This window comes from Oxyura jamaicensis, chromosome 17 (genome assembly GCF_011077185.1).
Source record: "Oxyura jamaicensis isolate SHBP4307 breed ruddy duck chromosome 17, BPBGC_Ojam_1.0, whole genome shotgun sequence".
Lineage (NCBI taxonomy): Eukaryota > Metazoa > Chordata > Aves > Anseriformes > Anatidae > Oxyura > Oxyura jamaicensis.
The window spans coordinates 85,230-104,140 of NC_048909.1; the positions used below are offsets into that span (position 1 = coordinate 85,230).

The window sequence follows — 18,911 nt, forward strand, 5'->3', positions numbered from 1 at the left end:
AGAGATGGGAACAACCTTCTTTTGCCAAACTATCCAGTGGAACTGGATTTTCTTGTGTCAATTTCTTTTTTCTGTTTCCACAACCAGAGTTAGAGAAAAGTATATGGTTTTACATGTGGGAGATGTGGGACTTGAATACTTCTGAGCTGTGAGTGAAGAGGTTGGAACCAGACAAGGTGTTAGGGCTGTCATTTATCAGCCCCAGGAATGACCTCAGAGTTAACTCAACAAAAATTTGCATCTGAATAACTTTTGTGGCCTTGGGTTTATCTAGCAATCCCAGATATATCTGCAGATCTGTGGCCCTGTCACTGAAGCTGTAAGGTGGCTTTGAGGTTTTGATGTGCTATTTGTTAATGTCTCCTATTCCCCAGGCCTTTGCTGATAATTTATGCAGCTGTTACTCGGGTTGCCCAAGATGACTGCCTCCCACTTCCCAGCACTAGAGAGAGCTGAATATTCTGTAGTGTTCAGGGACACCCTTTGCTTGTTAGCTTTCTTGCCTTGACAGTCTTTATAATCCTATATGCAAAATGTTGTCTCCTTCACCCATTAAATAATGACAGCTTGTGCCCCAGCTGATTCTGCACTGAAATCATCAGGACATGCTCTGGATGGGGCAGAGTTAGATAAAGGCAGCATTTACATTTGTCTGCAGAATCTAATTGGGCTGGTGTATTCCCATGAGAGTTGACTTGAGGGTCTGGGGAAAAGCCAGTAGGAACATGCTGTGTACAGCTCATTAACTATAACTCGATATTTTTACATAAGGATGACACCTAGATTTGCAAAAACATTTTGTTGTTTTGAGTGTGGTGAGTTTGTGACTGCTGGCCTGAACTTTCAAGTTAGTATGTTATAATCTATCTGTTAAAAGAAGTAACTCTTCTCTGTCCTGTGCCAGCTACGGAGGAATGCTGAGTGCTTACATGAGGATGAAGTACCCAAACATTGTAGCTGGAGCATTAGCTGCCAGTGCTCCTCTGTTGTCTGTGGCTGGGCTTGGAGACCCCACTCAGTTCTTCAGAGATGTAACAGCAGTAAGTAGTAGCTCTTCACAAGAACATTTTTCTTCTTTCTTTAAGAAGGCTTTTTTTTAATTATTTATTTTCCATGTCTTTAAACAGCTGTTTTTGCAGCATCAGTGCTAGACAGATCTGCAAGGAAAAGCAGCAGCTGCAAACAGTGTTGAGTGTTGCTGTGGCTGAGGCAGCTCAGGGCTCAAAGGTGCTGCTCTTGTAAGCAACACAAAACAGTTCCATGACCCTTAGTACCACTAAGAATTCACTTTTCCATTTCTAGTGAGTTGTACAAATTATAGGCTGAAAGTTTTCCTTTGTACCTGGCTGAAACCTTTGGATAATTAATTGTTCAAATCCTCTTTCAAAATGTTTTTGCATTGATATTTATGATTTACTGTAGATCCTTAGTCTCAAGATGGTTGCATTTCAATGAAGAACTTGAAAATTTCACTAAATAAAAACGTGCCTGGTGTCCTGGATTCACTGAAAAACAAAATTTAAACGTGGCTTTCATGTTCTGAGTATATCAGAATAAATTGAAGTATCCATGGGAGTATTGCTGAGAACTGACTTGCATTTAGTTTACATGGAAAGAAATGTGCTAGCTGATAGTACTGAAAGCTTGTGATGGTGGCTGTTTTGCCTCTTTGGTATGAGATTTTCTAGATCTGGGTGACACATATGGCTTTGTGTGAACTACCTATGTATGAAATGTGGTCTTTTTGCTCTTGTTACATATATGAAACCTTATTTTAATGCAGAGACTTACAGCACAGACAGTATTAATGGTAAGCATAAAGAAGAGTGTCGTGAAAATAAACTCAATAGCATTTGAAACTTTAAGTATACAAGAGAACAAAAGACATCTTGTCTTAAAATTATACATTTTGAATATATGGTATCACTCAATTGTCTAACATGCTCAATAGTGGGAATTCTTCTCTGGATGAAGCTAATTCCTTCTCAGAACCCCTGTTCAGATGATAGCTCTGACTTGTTTCAGTTGTGAATGTGCTGTGAGTCATTACACACCCCTGAAATCAGGGCTTTGACCTTTTCATATGAAACAAAATACTAACTCAGATACTAAGAAAACTTTGAGTTGTTTTCAAAGCACTTTAAGTTGTTTTCCTTCCAGTTTCAGCATGTTTACATAACAGCAACCCTGTGCATCTGAAGGTTGAATTCAACTGCTCTTCTCAGTGAACAAATGTCCCTGAGAGCTGTTAATACTAATCAAGGCACAAACCTTCTGTGAATCATTGTGTGATCTCTGTCTTCTGCTTTCTGCTTCTGAGTCAGATTGTTTTCTCTCAAAGCAGCTTTCTCTATGACTTTCATTGAGCATTTCCAGCACATTTCATGAGCCTAGAGCTCACAGGGGAAATTAGCAAAGGGCAGAAAGTTTATTCTGTGTATGGCATTTGCATAAGACCAGGTTATACGTACACCAACTCCCATCCCTGCAGCCAGACAGAAAGCCCTAGTGTGAAGAATACATATACAGCAACATGCGTGCTTCCTGTCAGCTTATTGCTGTAGGGGCTGACCAAGCTATCAACTTCAGATTGATTTAGACATCTGAATTAGGTGTAATTCAAAAGGGTAAAGCTGGCAGCCTGAAAGCTTTGATTGCCAAGTTGGAACAGCTTTTCTTGGAATGTCTGCAATGCCTCCTGCCTCTGCAACAGCTCAGCTGACCTGTTTCTATGTCCATAATGATCTGCTGGGGAAAAGCGAAACTGGCAGTGGTTCCTTGTGTGTCAGGCAGCACACTGCAGCAGTTTGGCATTAGCCTCTCAGGGAGCTCAGTGGTCACTGCAGGCAGAACAGACTTGCTCTTCCATCCCAGACTGACTCATCTGCACACTCCAGTTTAGAGCCATTAGCTGGTAATAAGCACACACAGAAGGAGATTTAAACCATTGAAAATCCCAAAGTGGTTTCTTGAACTTTCAGACAAAAGGCACGAGAGGAATCAGAAGAAGGTCCAATATCTGTTTCTAGCTGAGGCTGCAACTTTGTAAGAAAAATGCTTAGCTAGTGGTCTGTGGTTAGTTACCATTGTTCTCACATGATAAAGAGACCTTAAAAGAGCCCTACTACTTATTATTACAAAGTACTGGTTGTGGGCAGATCTCAAACTGCCTTACAAGCTGAAAAAAGAGAAACAGTTTGGGTTGCTAGAGCCTTCAGTGGCAGAAACAACTTGTTCCAACAGCATAACCAGCCACAGCTCTTCAAGCATACCTTAAAGTGCTTTTTCAAGAGGATCCCAAGAAAAGAAGACATGGCATTCTTGGTCATCTGGTAGGTCACTGGCAGGCTTAAGAAGAAAAGCAGGTCTTGGTTTCCCAATCCAGTGCTCAGCGCTGTGTGGCTCCTTCTTATAGACAAAGTATGGTAGAAGGCCTCTACTCTATGTTTTAAAAACAAAAAACAGCTCTTGACCCTAATAGTCTGATACCTGTTCCCATGTCCTGGTCAAGGCACATCTAATCTCATTGTTTCAGTTCAGTCTAATCGCTCTCACAGTGCAAAGTGTTTTGTCTAAAGGCTAGTCCCAGTAGTGACCTGGTGAAACAATTACTGCTTGGTCTGAGCTGTGCAGGCTGTTAGTTTGTGCTGGCACATTCTGATTGTCTGGAGCTCAAAGCAGAAGCACAACCGTCATTGCTTCCGGAGATACAGTTGCGATTCTGGTCATAGTGGGCAAGTAACCTCTGTCATCTCCTGGTACCTCTGGCAGCTTCCCTGTGCAGCATCTGCATGTATCTCCTCTGTACAACTGTAATCCTGTTGTTTTCTGTCCTTTCAGGACTTCCAGAAGTCTGGCCCAGACTGTGTCACAGCTGTACGCAAAGCCTTCCATCAGATCAAGAATCTGTGCCTGAGTGGAGGTAAGAACAAATGGCCCCACAGACTGTTTCCCAGGGATAGGTAGACTCAGGGATGGGGGCAAAAAGTTAATTCTGTCAGGTTTTTGGTTAGGCCTTAGATGGGTTCCAGCTAAATCAATGCAAATGTCTGCTTGCATGATTGATTTTTGATTTCATGAACAGTTTCAATCAGTATTATAATTAGTAATGGACACTAACATGCAAGTATCTATATGGAGGCTTGCACTGTGTTAATTAAACCATCTTTTCTGCAGGGAAAAAAAAAGAAAAAAGTGTTCAAAAACACCTTCACTTTGATGCTGGTAATATCTGTGATATCTGTGCTTGGATATCTGTTCTGCACAAGAGCCTGATTGATGAGACTGTCCTGCTTGGCTCTGAAGGGCACAGCAGGTGGGAGGCAGCAGAGCCTGAGGGAGCAAGGAGGACGTTGCCACACAGGGTGCTGGGGGGGACAGCCTTGTACTTACTGCTCTTTTCACTGCATCAACCTTGACTGTTCTGTCTCAGAGGGTGCTGCTTCCACTGATGTTCCCCAGGGAGGTTTCTGTGTCTCGGCAGAGGGAGATGCAGGCTGCAGGCCAGTGAAGCCACACAGGAAGGCTTTGCCTGAACATCTGTGTTTGTGTAAATTTAGATGTAACATACCCTTCCTGCTGGAAACCTCAACTATGTGTTACATATCTCATTATCCTTGAGTGAAACAAGATGCTGAAGCCTGGTGTTAGTTTACTCCGTTGAAGTTCATGCCTTTCATTTGCTTTTCTTCTGTAGCTTATGATGAAATCAGCAGCAAAATGGCTACATGCAATAAGATTTCTAACAAGGAGGATGTTTACCAGCTTTTTGGTTTTGCTAGAAATGCCTTCACCATGATGGCCATGATGGACTACCCTTACAAAACTGATTTCATGGGTCACCTCCCTGCTAATCCAGTGAAGGTGAGTACCAGGACACAGGTGAGAATTGCAGTTTATGAAGGAAGGGTCATACACCTCAATGACCTGAGTGCAGGGCTGCACGGCATGGGGCACAATCAGGCACACATCACCGGGTGGTGGTGACAGGGAGAGGTAGTGGTGGGTTATAGCACATCCACTGTGATGATAAATCTACATGTTTTAAGCCCCTCTGAGATGGTGACTGTTGTGTTTGAAATGCATTGCTATTAGGCTTGTCAGGGAGGGCTTGCTGGAGCCATACCTGCCATTCTCTGTGTTTACTTTAGACAAAAAGGCCTGTGCAAGCTTGTTGACTTCAGTTTTTGATTGCTAAAGTACACAGCATTTCAAAAAATGTAGTTTTGTGGTAGCCTGCGTTGAAACACTTTCATAGATACGTTTTTCTTGGTGGATAGGTTGGAGTTCTAAAAATCAGGTTCCTTTTTAAAGTATCACCTGGTAAAATGCTATACCTCAGAGTACAATGAGGAGAAATGCCTGCTGCTATGGGGACTAGAAAACCTAAAAAAAAAAAAAAAAAACTAAAAACTTTCAAGAGAGTAGGAGATGGCCAAGTGTGGGAAAAGGGCCTGGTTCTCAGAGGGTTACAAACACTTCTTAGACAACAGATAGGGCCTGAAAAAGGTTCCAGATCACCTATCACTATTGCAGCTCTTGACTTCTGCTTTGCTGTCAGCCTTGTGCTTCTGTTCTCTGCTGCACTCCTGTATACCAGGCTAATGGAACTTTACATGCTTCTGGCCTTGTGGCTAAGACAGCAGCTGGCATTTATAACTGTGTATGTTTGCCTTGGAAAAGAAATAGGCTGTGTTACTCCTTTCTCCCTGTTTTTTTTTTGTATGTATTTTGTTGCTAGAGAAAGGAAAATATACCAAAAAGATGTTGCATTAGGCCCTTGGAAAGCTGCTGAACAATCAAATATGCAAATGATACTTTAGACAAATCTTCCTGTTTATCCCTTCTGCAACACAGACTGTTAGCTATCGTGCCTGCAATTTGCCTGTAATGTGTCTTATCCAGGTTGGCTGTGAACAAATCCTTGCTCAGACAGACCCAATTCAAGGCCTGGCAGCTCTTGTTGGTGAGTTGGTCTTTCATTTAAAATCCTGTTTTCTAGAAGCACCTGTAAGTAGAGTTGTCTTATCATTATGTGGTTTATGTATTGTGGGACCTGGTACAACTCTGATTTTTCCAGAGGGATAGTTCGTGCTGTATTGGTTTCATCCATGGGGACATTCCATGATGGCAGGTTCATTCTCTCACCTTTTCAAACTTATCCTTGTAACGTTTTTCAGCCATTGCAGCCCTTGCTGCAAAAACATTGCAGGCTGTTGACTTCTAAGGTAGTTGGTTCTTTTCTAAAAGTTTACCCATACTCTGGCTCAAGCAGTCACAGATTCTGTGCATGTTCACTGAAGGAAGTTCTCTGGTCTTCTAGTTGAGGACAAGGTTACCATCATAATGCGCTACAGTTTTAACTGAGTGGCAAGACAATTGTAAATACATAGTATATGCTTATCTCTGTGAGTACTTAAATTGTCAGCCAGCAATATAAAGTGTCAATTCTAGTTCCCTTGCCAAACTTTTTCAGCTGTGATTTAGAAGTGTTGCTAAAGTACTAACCTCTTGGCAAACACTGTCAGATCAGCTCGACCTATTCACATCCTACTTCTCTTCAGAGGAAGAGTGGGACTTTTTTTTGTTTGTGATAAACAAGCTGGGAGTACATTTCTCCCTCCTGCTGGTGAAGGAGCACTTTGTGCCTCTCCCTGGCTCACCAGTTGTATTCACTTGGGACATTTTAATCATACAAGAGGCATGATCAACCAGAGCTTTAGGCAGGGAACTGGCTTTCTTCCATACCTGCCTCTCTATGTCATACATGAAAACACTGTCTTCTTTTTGCATGTGCTGTAGTGACCCACCTCCTGTGAGGTAGAGCATAGACTCACAGGCTGTGATACTGAACTGGCAGCAGCTGAACGGGGATATCGTTAGCGTTGTCCACTGATCATTTACAGGACAATAGTACTCTGTTGCATCGACGTGAATCCATTCCTCCACCTGCAAAGAACCAGACCAACACTGATCCATCATATTATACCTCAAGCAGTTATCAATGTCAAATCAGGCTTGTTTGGTTCATGGTAGAGGAAATCTTGACATCTATTTGAATACAGTGGAGCTCAAGGTGCTCCAATCTTCAATCTTAATTTAACAATCAGAGCATCAAAAGAAGCTGAATAAAACAAAAGAATTCCACTCAAGAACTGCTCTAAAAGAGGCTTGTTCTTGGAAAATGGGAGGAATGAGCCACAGGGACTGGAATTGGTTTAGCCCAAGTCCTTCCTGGTCTCCATAGACCAGGAAGACCTCATCTGAAGAGAGCTACAGTGCATTGAATTCTAGATAATAACTGAGTTTGTGTCATCTGGAGGAATTTGATGTCAGATCTGATGTGCAGTTTCTCTTTACAGATTTCTATCACTTCCTCAGTAAGCAATTAAGTACTCTAAGATATATTCATTCCTTTGAAAGAAACAGCACTGGCCATGCCAAAACTGGGCAGGAGATCCTGAATCTTAATTTCCAAATTGCTGAATGATCTTTGAAAACTCTTTTGTCTTGACTTCTGGGAATGAGAGTCTCCCTGACTGAGCATTTCAGACTGTCAAATGTCACCTTTCAGCTTCCCTTCCCCAGAAGGCTACACAGAGCCTTTGATCCAGTTTCAGAGAAGGGAGATCAACGTTTGAAGAGGCTTTACTTGCATTCCAGGATTTGAACTCCTGTCTCCTAAAATCTAGGCTGGTGTCATCACTGCAGTCCATTCCTCTTCTATTTGCCAGTGTTTCACACCCTCTCAGCACAGACAAGGAAAATCAACATATTTTGGGCAGGTACATGAGCAATTTTACCCTTAGGTTCTCCTGCATTAGGCTGCAGCTACACTGAATGTTTTATCTATGTAAAATAGAGCTTTAAACAGCCTTTGTACCCTAGCAAATATGATGTGACAAGGCAGCTTTTAGTGGGCATGATTTTGGGCAGGTTCGCTTCCATAAACTTACCGGCCTAACTTGCAACTGTGCAAGTCCACTAAGAGCACAAAAATAATACAGTTGTTGGTCATCCTGCTGGAATAATGTAGTCAGGGCCTAGCAGTACAGAGACTCCATTTTGGATGAGAATTGGTGTTACAAGAACAAATGAACTTACTCCTTTTAGTGTCCTTCCTCCAATGCAAAAGATTCTGTCTTTTACTGTAGCCATCCCATGATCACAGCGGGTAAAGGTCATGGCAGAGTTGCCAGTCCAACGTTGGAGGCGAGGGAGGTAGCTGTAAGTGTCTCGTAAGGTTTTACCTGCTGAGAAGCCTCCTAGAAGAAAAGCAGAAATCTTGAAAATCCATCCGTCAGTCTCAGAACCATAGAATAGCTTAGGTTGGACGGTTAAAGATCATCTAGTTCCAAACCCCTGCCATGGGCAGGGATGCCACCCACTAGGTCAGGTTGGACAAGGCCCTGTGCAACTTGGTCTTGAACACCTCCAGGGATTGGGCATCCACAACCTCTCTGGGCAACCTGTTACAGTGCCTCACTACCCAAATATCCAGAAAACCCTCTGCAAACATCAGCAGAGCTGACATGGTATGAAATTTAAAACATGAGCTTCTTAGATATTATTTTTTAAAAATAGTTCCAACTGTTTCTGCAGATAGTTTTTCACGAATGAGTTTTGTATCAGCTCTTGGGGTATTTCAGGTGCAGCCAGGAAGCACAAACAGCTTTAATTATGGAATCTGCTTCCTGCAGACAGAATCACAGAATAGTTTTTTGAAAGAAAAACATTTGAAGTTCTTTGACCTACTGACAAAGATTAAAAGTTCAGAGCCAGTCTGCCATTGCTATTGTCAACTTTCTCTTTTAAGCACTCATTTGTGTATTTCAGGGCTGCCTTATAGAACGCTCCTTACAGGTCAAAGGTACTGCTATTGGAAGGGTAAATACTTTTAACTTTCTGCCTGTTGAATTCCAACCTGCAGAGAGGCTTTGCAAAAAATGAAGGTGATACTTCTGGTTGGGCATATGCCCGGCTTCCTGGGACTTTGATGCTTTCTCTGTATGCATTGTGGTGTAACCCCATTAGGCTGCTGAGCTCCACACAGCCACTTGTTTACTCAACAACAGTGCCTGAGGTGAGAATCAGAAAGGTAAAAGTTAGAAAAACTTGTGGCTTGAGAGAAAGACAGTGTACTAGGTAAAGCAAAAGTTGTGCATGCAAGCAAAGGAAAATAAAGAATTTTTTTGCTACTTCCCATCAGCAAGCAGATGTTCAGTAATTGCCAGGAAACCAGTACCATCACATATGACAGTTTCTTGGGAAGACAAATGCCATAACTCCCAGTGTTCGCCCTTCCTCCTTCCCCCTCCCCCCAGTTTTATTGTTGAGCATGACATCCTATGGTATGGAATATAATATTGCTTTGGCCGTTTTGGGCCAACTGTGCTGGCTATGACCCCTCCCAGCTCTTGTGCAGCCTCCTCACTGGCAGGGCAGCACAAGAAATAGAAAAGTCTTGGCTCTGTAAGTGTGGTGGTTTTACCGTGCTAGGCAGTTGAACACCACAACCGCTCTCTCACTCCCCCTCCTCAGATGAGGAGGGGAAGAAGTAAAGGAAAGAACAACTCACGGGTTGAGATAAGGATGATTTAATTAAAGAGGGGAAAAAAAATATATATATATATATATAATTAAGGAAATATTATTATTAATTAAACAATTCAACTAAAGGGAAAAAAAGGAAAGGGGAAAAGGGAGGGGGAAAGAGAATAACTAAACAAAACAAGTAAAGGCTATGTGGAAGTGCAGAGGAAAGAAATTACTTCCCACAAATGAGCGATGCTTGACCACGTCCTTGAAGCAGGGCCTCAACGCACGTAGCCGGTGTTCGGGAGGAGGACAGACGTTTTCGCAACGAGAGCCCACCCCTCCCCTCTTCTTCCTTTTTCCACCTTTTATTGCTGAGTGTGACATCATATGGTATGGAATATCCCTTTGGTTGGTTTAGGTCAGCTGCCCTGCTGCTGTTTCTTTCTCACTTTTTGCCCACCCCCTAGGAGGGTCAGAGAGAGTCCTGATGCTGTGCCAGCACTTCTCAGCAGCAGACACAACACTGGTGTGATACCACTGCTGTTCTAGCTACAAGTGCAGAGCACAGCACTGTATGGGCTGCTGCAGGGAAAGTTAACATCCCAGCCAGACCCAGTACAGTAAGCACTGCTCAGCAGCAGCTGAACACATTGGTGTGCTATCTCCATTATTTTCATCAAAAACTCAAAACACAGCACCATCTCTTCTCTATGAAGAAAATTATCTTTGGTTAAATTAACTTTTGTCCCAAAACCAGGACAACATGGACACTTTGTCTGCGTGGAGCTTATTTTTATATCTTTTATTAAAGTAACACTTAATTTCTGAGTGCTTGGGCAGGGTAAATCAAATTTGCAGTTATGCCACTGATTTTAGAAGTAAATTAAGGTTGTAGACAGGTAAGGTCTTTTACGTAAAGGGTACTTCTGGAATAGTGTTATCCAGCCTAGATCACTACAGCACATTTGAAGCTCTGTGAAGCAAGGAGGCAATTTTGTCCTTGCTGTCTGGTAGGAATCAAGACAAACAATGGTTAAATGAGCTTTCTGTGGCACCATGGGTCAACTGAGCCAAAGCAGGGACTTGTACCTGAGCCTCAGCTTTTCCTCTGGCTGAACCAGTATCCTTCCTTTTTGGTCATCTGCACAGCCAGTACAAGTGTCCTGCTGTCAGTGGAGTGTGTATTGCTTTAAGACAGCCTGTGCACTGCCTATTCTGCTCTCCAGACCTTGGGTGTACAAATAGTTAAGGTAAGTGCAGGTCTTTGCAGTGTACAGTTAAAAATTAATCTGGACTAGATCAGCACAGGGATCCCAGCTGGCAATAAGGGGTTTAAGAAGCATGGGTCCTATAGCAATGACAGGCAGACCCCAGGACTTTTAACTGCAGACCAATAACACAAACACCACAGCACTTTTCCTAGAAGAAACTAAAGACTATCTTTAAAGTCTGAATTAGTAGCTATATAACCTAAAGATCCTCCAGCCGTTCCATGAAATGTTTAAATCCATGATGCTTTCTTGTTAAACATACATACTGCACTACCTACCAAAGATCTTTGTAAAGACCAAGAGGATAAGAGCTGTACAGGTCCTGCAGGTAAGAAGATAAGAACCTGCACTGTACTTATTTTTATATAGACTAACAGTGCAGTGCAGGGGAGTTAGTACCACATCTTCCATTCAGATTAATACCAAAGTATAATCCCATCCCCAGCACTAGGGCCCTCATTTACCTCTTCAGAGAGCAAAGTTTTGGGAGTTTAGCCAGGACTGCAAGGTCAGAGCCAAGTAGGAGTGTGGTTTGCAAGTAGATGATGTCATGTTTAATGTCATGGAAAGAAAATGGCTCCTGCAATTCAAGATCACAGTGAGGTTGTGCTGACACAGCAGGAAAAGGGCATGAGCTGTGGGTGTTGGTGGGGGTACAGGCTTGGACTGTGATGTTAAGATGCCAGTAAAAACCAATGAAAGAATATGGGAATATGCTGATTTTGATTAGCTTTGTCACCTGAAATATAGAGGATTCCCCTGTAGATTGTGCCTGCGTGATCAGCAATAGGCATGGGGAAAGGAGCTGCAAACTCCCACTTGTTGTCAGCGGGCTGGTATGATTCCACAGTGCAGGTGAGGGTCCCCAGCAGTGTCCCACCACCCACAGCAAAGATATGATCAGACAGTACATCTGCATGGAAGCGTGTCCGCCGCTCCAGCATGCTGGCAACCTGGAGCCAGGAAGTGTTGCATGGATCAAATCGGAAAACCTAGAAATATACCAAACAGGAATAGCAGAAATATACCAAACAGGTTAGCAGATAGCAGGTGCCTGGCTTTGCATCTCATGTGGCTTCAAGAACTAATGAACATTTTCTCTGGGCTGAGGGATGGTTTACATTCAGAGCTGGACAGCTGAAACAGCAGTACCTTGCTGATGGAGCTGGCACCCCTGCAGAGGGGCAGGTGCTGATCTCTGCTCTCTGGAAACAGTGACAGGACCTGAGGGAACAGCATAGAGCTGCAACAGGGGAGGGTCAGGCTGTGTGTTAGGACGAGGTTCTTCACCAAGAAGTGGTTGGGCACTGGAACAGCCTGCCCAGGAAAGTGTTACAGCACCAAAGCTACCAAGACTTCAAGAAGCATTTGGACAATGCTTTCAGACATAGGGTCTGATTTTTGTGTGGTCCTGCATGGAGGTGGGACTTGGACTGAATGATTCTTGTGGGTCCTTTCCAAATCAAGATATTCTGCAATTCTAATATGTAGAGGTGGGAGACCTTCAGTGAGCAAGCCGAATAACATACCCTCCCTCCCTCCCTTCCTCTCTTCCCTAGCCATTTTTCCAAGTCTAAAAGTTTCTTTTGTCTTACCTCATTTGATGGTTGCTTTCCCATGGGATCAAACTTGCACTGTCCCCCAATGACAAAGAGGAAGTCGCTGATGATGGCTACACAGTGGTTGTACACTGGCACACAGAGGTCCCCAACCTTGTGCCATGTGCCGCAGCTCTTGTCAGCGGCCCACATCTCTCTGCAAATGCAATTGTCAGTGGTTCTGCCACCCGCAATAAGCAGCATGTTGGAACTGGAGCGGAGGCTCGTGCGTTGGGTTTGCAGGAGTGGCTGAGCATATAGCAGGGAAGGGTAAGTCAGAGCCTCCTGAAGGTGCCTGTGGCAGCCTGAATCCAGCCTCATAAAAGGCATTTCCTGAACAAAGCGCTGCAGATCCTGTAAAGGAATGAGAGGGAATCTTATGTGTCTTAAAACGTCTGCTGCATCTTCCAGCCGTGTGCGGTCATGCTGCAGCCAGCTCACAGCAGCTCTGAACAGCTCCAGCTCGCTGCACCCCTCTGTGTTGGTCCTGTCTAAAATTTCACAAAGGGTTCCTCTGTCAAGATCTTTCAAGCACTGAGGATCAGCCAGTATCTGTTTGTAATTCTGCCCTATATAGCACATGGCTTTCTGTCTCAACTCTGCTGGGCCAAGTTTCTTAGCAATGTTAAGAACATCCATGCAGTTCTCACAGTTCAAACAGCCCTCCAGAAATTGGAAGCATAGCTTGATGACTTCCCAAACAAGCAGGGTTTCTGCAGCTTTGAATGTCTCCTCGATACTCTGTAATGAAAGATCTAATTTGTTGGAGTAAATGAAGTTGAGAACATTCCTCAGCCCTGCAGCACTGACAGCTTTCAGATGGATGTTGCGATCCAAGCTTCCCACTCTTGTCAAGTTTCCAATGAACAGGATCTTGCAGTAATTACTTGCTGATGCTAAAATGATCTTGTGTGCTGGAAAGCAAACCCCTTCTGCCTCCAGTGTTACATCACACAGTGCTTTCTGGGCACGAAGGGTGCTGATCCCTTCTAGGAGTCTCACCAGGTAAGTGTCAGACACAAGCCTCTCCATGTTGGTCTGTGAGCTGAACAGCAACGCTCTGAACAGCGCAGTCCCAGGACTTGTCGTTGTACACTCAGTGCATCTCCTGTGCAGTCATCTGCAGATGAACCAGGGGTTTCATGCTTTGAGGGAGCTGAGGCTGTGCTGCTTGCTCCACCAACCCATCCAAAATGCAGACACAGCAGCAACTTTTGTCCTCATCGTGCCTCTTCAGGTCGCGTCTGCAGGAGCTGTGTGCTGCATGCCTCACAGAGCTAAGTGGCGTTGTTTTCCAGCAGAGCTGTTGGTGCTGGTTATCGCAGAAACAGTGTTTGTGGGTTTTGCCTGTGGGCTGTGACGCTGGCAGCAGTGGACAGCCACTGGCGTTACTGCATTCCTCCTCGTGCTATCTGGTAACTACCCATCTGCACAAAAGCAACTAATTCCTCTGCAGCTCCCCAGCTATGCTTCACTGGACCGTGTGGTCAGGTGCTTTCATCAGGACAAGCCTGCACATGCCATCATTCCCTTTTTGAACAAGTCAAACAAAATCTTGTGACATGCACCCCGTTGGCCTTCTTGCTTAATTAGATGTAGTCACACAACAGATACTTTCTGGGAGGGGGAGGATGATGGTGTCAGCAGACACGTCCAGTTCAGTTTGAAGCCAGTTGTGCTGGAGACTAATTTTCTCTATACAGCCTGGTACAGTCTTGGGTGCATTAGGGATTGGAGGCTGGGGTCCTCCCAAAGTCTAGTGATCCCGTCACTCGGCTTTTGGCATGAGCAGAGATAGCAGGAAACTTTTGGAAGCCTCTTCCTAACTGTTGATGCAGCAGAATCAAGGGATAGAACATAGACAGTAGTGAGACCCTATGAACACTTTGGCAAAAAGTTGTGATCGTAACCAAAAGCTGGTACCTATGCTGCTAGGGCTATCCCTGCCTTACCTGCTCACCTACCTGGGGTATCCATCCTTTTGATGGCCTTGGATGCACGACTTTCACAAAGGCTGTGGCTGAAAGGGCAGTGGGGTAATGATAAATTGGCTTTGTGTTGTGTTTCCACCTGGCAGGGGTATTGTACAACTCCTCCGGCTCAGTACAGTGTTATGACATATACCAGCTGTATCAGCCCTGTGCTGATCCCACAGGCTGTGGCACTGGCATGGATGCTGAGGCCTGGGACTATCAGGTAAGGTGTTAGAGACACTAGCAAGCTTCAACAGCTGCCCTGTTTATTCCCCACCACCCCCCTCCCCACCCCCCACCTCTACCTCCAATGGCAGTTCTTGGACTTCTTTCAGGTTTGTACAGAGATCAACTTAACATTCAACAGCAACAACGTGACTGACATGTTCCCTGAGATGCCCTTCACAGAAGTCATGAGAGAGCAGTACTGTCAGAGCAAATGGAGCGTGAAGCCAAGAGCACAGTGGCTGCAGACAAATTTTTGGGGAGGAGGTCTGTTGTGTTGGGTGCTCATCACTTTGCTCATGTAATTTGCTCCCTGCATTCCTTTTGCCTGGCTAAGCCCTGCAGGGACAGGCACAGCTAACTAACGTGCCAGCCAAAAAACACAGCCACCAGGCCCAGCATAAGGGCTTGAGCAGACTTCTCTCTCTCTCTGAGGAAATGGGAAGTTCTGTTCTCTTGTGTTTTCTGTTACTGATTTTATTTGCTGTAGAAGCCAAACACCTGTGGGTAAATGGGCAGAAAGGAAGCCTCTCAAATGTCATCTTTGAATTTCAGACTTGAAAAGTGCAAGCAACATCATTTTTTCAAATGGAGACTTGGACCCATGGGCTGGAGGTGGGGTAAGCAGGTGAACTCCCATCCACCAAGCACAAACAACCTTCCCAGGAGAGCCCACCTCTCCCTTTCAAATCAGCACTGGCAATTCAACTTTAGCCTATCTGAATTTCTGCAAGTGGCTGTTTTATGCATTCAGGAGTCCCCAGATGTTAATGAGAGACATGTTTGAGTAGTGAGTTGCCAAACAGCCAGAAACATTGTGGCAGTAGTGGTGGCTTCCTGAGTATAGCAGACATGGAAGGAATCCAGCACCTTCTGAGTCTACCCCACCCCTGGAAGTGTTCAAGGCCAGGTTGGATCAGGTTTTGGGCAGCCTGGGCTGGTGGGAGGTGTCCCTGGGGCATAGAACTGTATGGGCTTTAAGGTCTCTTTCAACCCAAACCATTCTATGATTCTGTGAACCTTAACCTGTTGCAATTCTATTTCAAGACAGTCTCAGCACTGAGTGCACCTTTAATTTTCCTTTCTTAGCATGTTTTGTTAGATCAGGCAGTTGCTGTAATCATCAATCTAAACCTGGGAACATTTCAGTTTAGAGTCAACAAAACTTCAGAGTGGTGATAGAACTCTACTTTAAAAAGACACAAAACAGGATTTTGAGTTAGTTGAGCTCTTGATTATATATAATGCAGGTGGTCCCTTGTTTTAGGCTGGCTTGACAGTCCCAGCTACAAAAGGAACAGGGTCATTAAGGTGGATGAAGCTTGTATTTCAAACTGCCTATTCTAGATTAGGCTGAGTTTTCATATTAGAAATTCCTCCAATTCACCTGAGTCACAGGGTTTGACTCAAGAGGAGTTAGTCATGCACACAGTACCAGCTATACCAACAATCTCCCATGCATTTCATCACTCCTGCCCACATCAGTTTTCAGAACTGATGTCCAGTTCTGCCTGGTTACTTGGTGAGAGTTTGTCTCTGTTCCTTTCATTCCAGATAAATAGCAGCCTAAGTCCTTCACTACCTGTAGTAATAATTAAAGGAGGTGCTCATCACCTGGATCTCCGGTAAGTATGTAGTAACTGACAGGTTACTTTCCTTTGGATGGCAAGATCCTACTGCTGTGGGTGTTTGGTCTTAGCTAGCCACAGTCCACAGAACAAGGAGATACTTTATTTAAATAGAACTGGATACCAGACTGTTAAGGCATAATTTTGGAGTCATTTTCTAACCTAATCCAAGTGCTCTTTTAGCCTTCATGGAAGACAGGTTATGCAGGACTCATCCCTAAACTCATGTACTTTCTTGGAACATGTTCTCCTTGCACTGCAATTGCCATGAGTGGCTGATGGCCTGTGGCAATTAGTCATATGAAGTAGTCCAGTGTCTCCTGGCATTAGCCATCAGTCTTCAGTCCTCCAGCAGAAAGGGTTGCAGCCACTGATACAAGGGATAGCTCTGTGCTTGTCTTACCTCCCCCAAGCTTTTTGGGTGTTAGGTTAACTTGTTTTCTGGGGTTTAAATATGAAGTACAAACCATGAGACTAAAAAAATTATCTCTGTCCATTAGTTCCCTGGCTTGCATAGGGATGCAAGAGACAAAGATATGGCTTAGCCAAAATATATCAGTGCTTTCCCCTAACTAACTCATACTGCTTTGCTTTCTCTAGAGGACACAATCCAGCTGACCCCCCATCTGTCATAGAGGCACGCAAGTTAGAAGCAAGCATCATCAATGACTGGGTGAAATCTGCAAGGATGAAAAGAGGATGGGAGAAGCGCTCTGGAGCTTCAGCAAGCGGGTAGCTGTGATAAGACATACAGGGCCCGCATGGAGGTGGCAAGGCTGCCACTACTTGCTACCAGGCTGCAAAAAGACCACAGCCTGCTGACTTGTTCTTTTTGAGAAGGTATTATCTCCTCCACCATGCTGATGAAAATTCACCTTCCTGAAGTGTCCCACCTGCACCTAATCAAGAATCAAAAGAAAAACAAAAGGATAAATCACTGACTGAAGCTAAAACCATGTTCTGAGAGTTTCATGATCACCTACTAATGAGAAGTTACTGTAAATGATGGAAAGAATAAAAGCTTGCCTCAAGGCCCAGGAGTCATCACTGTCCTGAACAGTATGTTGGGTAGGATGAAGGTAAATTATTAGAGAACATAAAAATTGAATTACTAGAGGAAAAGCAGAGGTATGGTCATTACATAGAATCATAGAATGATTTAGGTTGGAAAAGACCTCTTAAGATTAAGTCCAACCTTTAACCTAGTACTAGTCCACTGCTAAACCATGCTACTAAGCTCTACATCTACACATTTTTTTTAATACCTCCAGGAATGGTGACTCAAGTAACTTCTCTGGGCAGCCTGTTCCAATGCCACACAATCCTTTCAGTGAAGAATTTTTTCCTAATATCCAACATAAACCTCCCCTGGTGCAACTTGAGGCTATTTCCTCGCTTGTTGCTTTGGAGAAGAGGCCAACCCCACCACCTCCACTGAGGTAGCTGTAGAGAGTGGTAAGGTCTCCCTTGAACCTCCTTTTCTCCAGGTTAAACCACCCCAGCTCCCTCAACTGCTTCTCATAAGACTTGTTCTTTAGACCCTTCACCAGCTTCATTGCCCTTCTTTGGACACGCTCCAGCACCTCAATGTCCTTCTTGTAGTGAGGGGCCCAAAACTGAACAGTATTCAAAGTGTGGCCTCACCAGACCAAGTATAGAGGGACAATCACTTCCCTAATCCTGCTGGCCATACTACTTCTGATACAAGCCAGGATGCTGTTGGACTTGTTGGCCATATGGACTTGTTGGCCATATGGACTTGTTGGCCATATGAGCTCATATTTAACTGGCTATCGGCCAATACCCCCAGGTCCCTCTTCTCCAGGCAGCTTCCCAGACACTCTTCCCCCAGCCTGCAGCATTGCATGGGGTTGTTGTACCCCCCAGTGCAAGACCCAACACTTGGACCTTCATACAGTTGGCCTTGGCCCATCGGTCCAGACTATCCAGATCCCTCTGCAGAGCCTTCCTGCCCTCAAGCAGATCAACACTCATGGCCCAATCTGATGTCAACTGCAAACTTCCTGAGGGTGAACTCGAACCCCTCGTCCAGATCATTGATAAAGATACTGAAGAGAACTGGCTTCAATACAGAGCCATGGGAGACACCACTTGTGACTGTACTCCAACTGGATTTAACTCCATTCACCCCAACTCTTTGGGCCCAGCCACACAGCCAAATTTTAACCCAATGAAGCATACATCTGTCCAGCAAGCTTCTCCAAGGGAAGCTTGCTGCCTTTGATAAACCCATGCTGACTGGGCCTGATCACCTGGTTCTCCTGTAAATGCTGTGTGATTACAATCTGCTACGTGAGGTTCCCCAAGTCAGACTAACAGGCCTATGGGCTGGAAGGAGGATCTGGGAAACTTTCTTGTAGATGGGTGTCACATATGCTAGCTGACAGGTGCCTAAGATATCCAGGTAGCCAGGACTGCTGACACATGATGGAAAGGGGTTTGACAAGTACTCTCAGTTACCCTCAGGTGGACCCCATCTGGCCCCATAGACTTGTGCACATCTAACTGGTGTAGCAGGTCACTAACCATTTCCTTGTGGATTATAAGGGCCTAGGAGCAGAAGAAAGCTCTCATCTATCAGCTCAGGGGGCTGAGTACCCAGAGAACAAGTGGTCTTGCTGCTAAAGACCAAGGCAAAGAAGGCATTAAGCACTTCAG

At 44.5% G+C, this 18,911-nt stretch overlaps 2 protein-coding genes and 1 long non-coding RNA gene across 5 annotated transcripts in view; 2 read left to right on the forward strand and 1 right to left on the reverse strand.

Moving 5' to 3' along the window:
* Nucleotides 1-17,272, forward strand: part of DPP7 (dipeptidyl peptidase 7) — a 22,281-nt gene extending 5,009 nt beyond the window's left edge. The window contains exons 5-13 of one of the 3 annotated variants that reach the window (XM_035342017.1): nucleotides 905-1,040; nucleotides 3,841-3,922; nucleotides 4,697-4,863; nucleotides 5,905-5,965; nucleotides 14,484-14,602; nucleotides 14,715-14,871; nucleotides 15,160-15,224; nucleotides 16,159-16,229; nucleotides 16,833-17,272. In XM_035342017.1, the coding sequence (XP_035197908.1) occupies nucleotides 905-1,040; nucleotides 3,841-3,922; nucleotides 4,697-4,863; nucleotides 5,905-5,965; nucleotides 14,484-14,602; nucleotides 14,715-14,871; nucleotides 15,160-15,224; nucleotides 16,159-16,229; nucleotides 16,833-16,968 (994 nt within the window). In that variant the 3' untranslated portion in view covers nucleotides 16,969-17,272. Of the gene's footprint in view, nucleotides 1-904; nucleotides 1,041-3,840; nucleotides 3,923-4,696; nucleotides 4,864-5,904; nucleotides 5,966-14,483; nucleotides 14,603-14,714; nucleotides 14,872-15,094; nucleotides 15,225-16,158; nucleotides 16,230-16,832 lie in introns of those variants that run through there. The other 2 variants (XR_004755042.1, XM_035342019.1) reach the window with 2 other exon arrangements.
* Nucleotides 5,977-13,563, reverse strand: LOC118175625 (kelch-like protein 13). The gene is made up of 4 exons (XM_035342016.1): nucleotides 12,404-13,563; nucleotides 11,548-11,800; nucleotides 8,104-8,264; nucleotides 5,977-6,948 (listed from the first exon to the last, which is right to left on the reverse strand). The coding sequence occupies exons 1-4, from the start codon at nucleotides 13,436-13,438 to the stop codon at nucleotides 6,550-6,552; spliced, it is 1,848 nt and encodes a 615-aa protein (XP_035197907.1). The 5' UTR covers nucleotides 13,439-13,563; the 3' UTR covers nucleotides 5,977-6,549.
* LOC118175630 lies at nucleotides 8,380-11,377 on the forward strand. The gene is made up of 2 exons (XR_004755045.1): nucleotides 8,380-9,475; nucleotides 10,163-11,377. It is a non-coding gene; the product is annotated as an uncharacterized LOC118175630 (long non-coding RNA).
* Nucleotides 17,273-18,911: the final 1,639 nt, after the last annotated feature.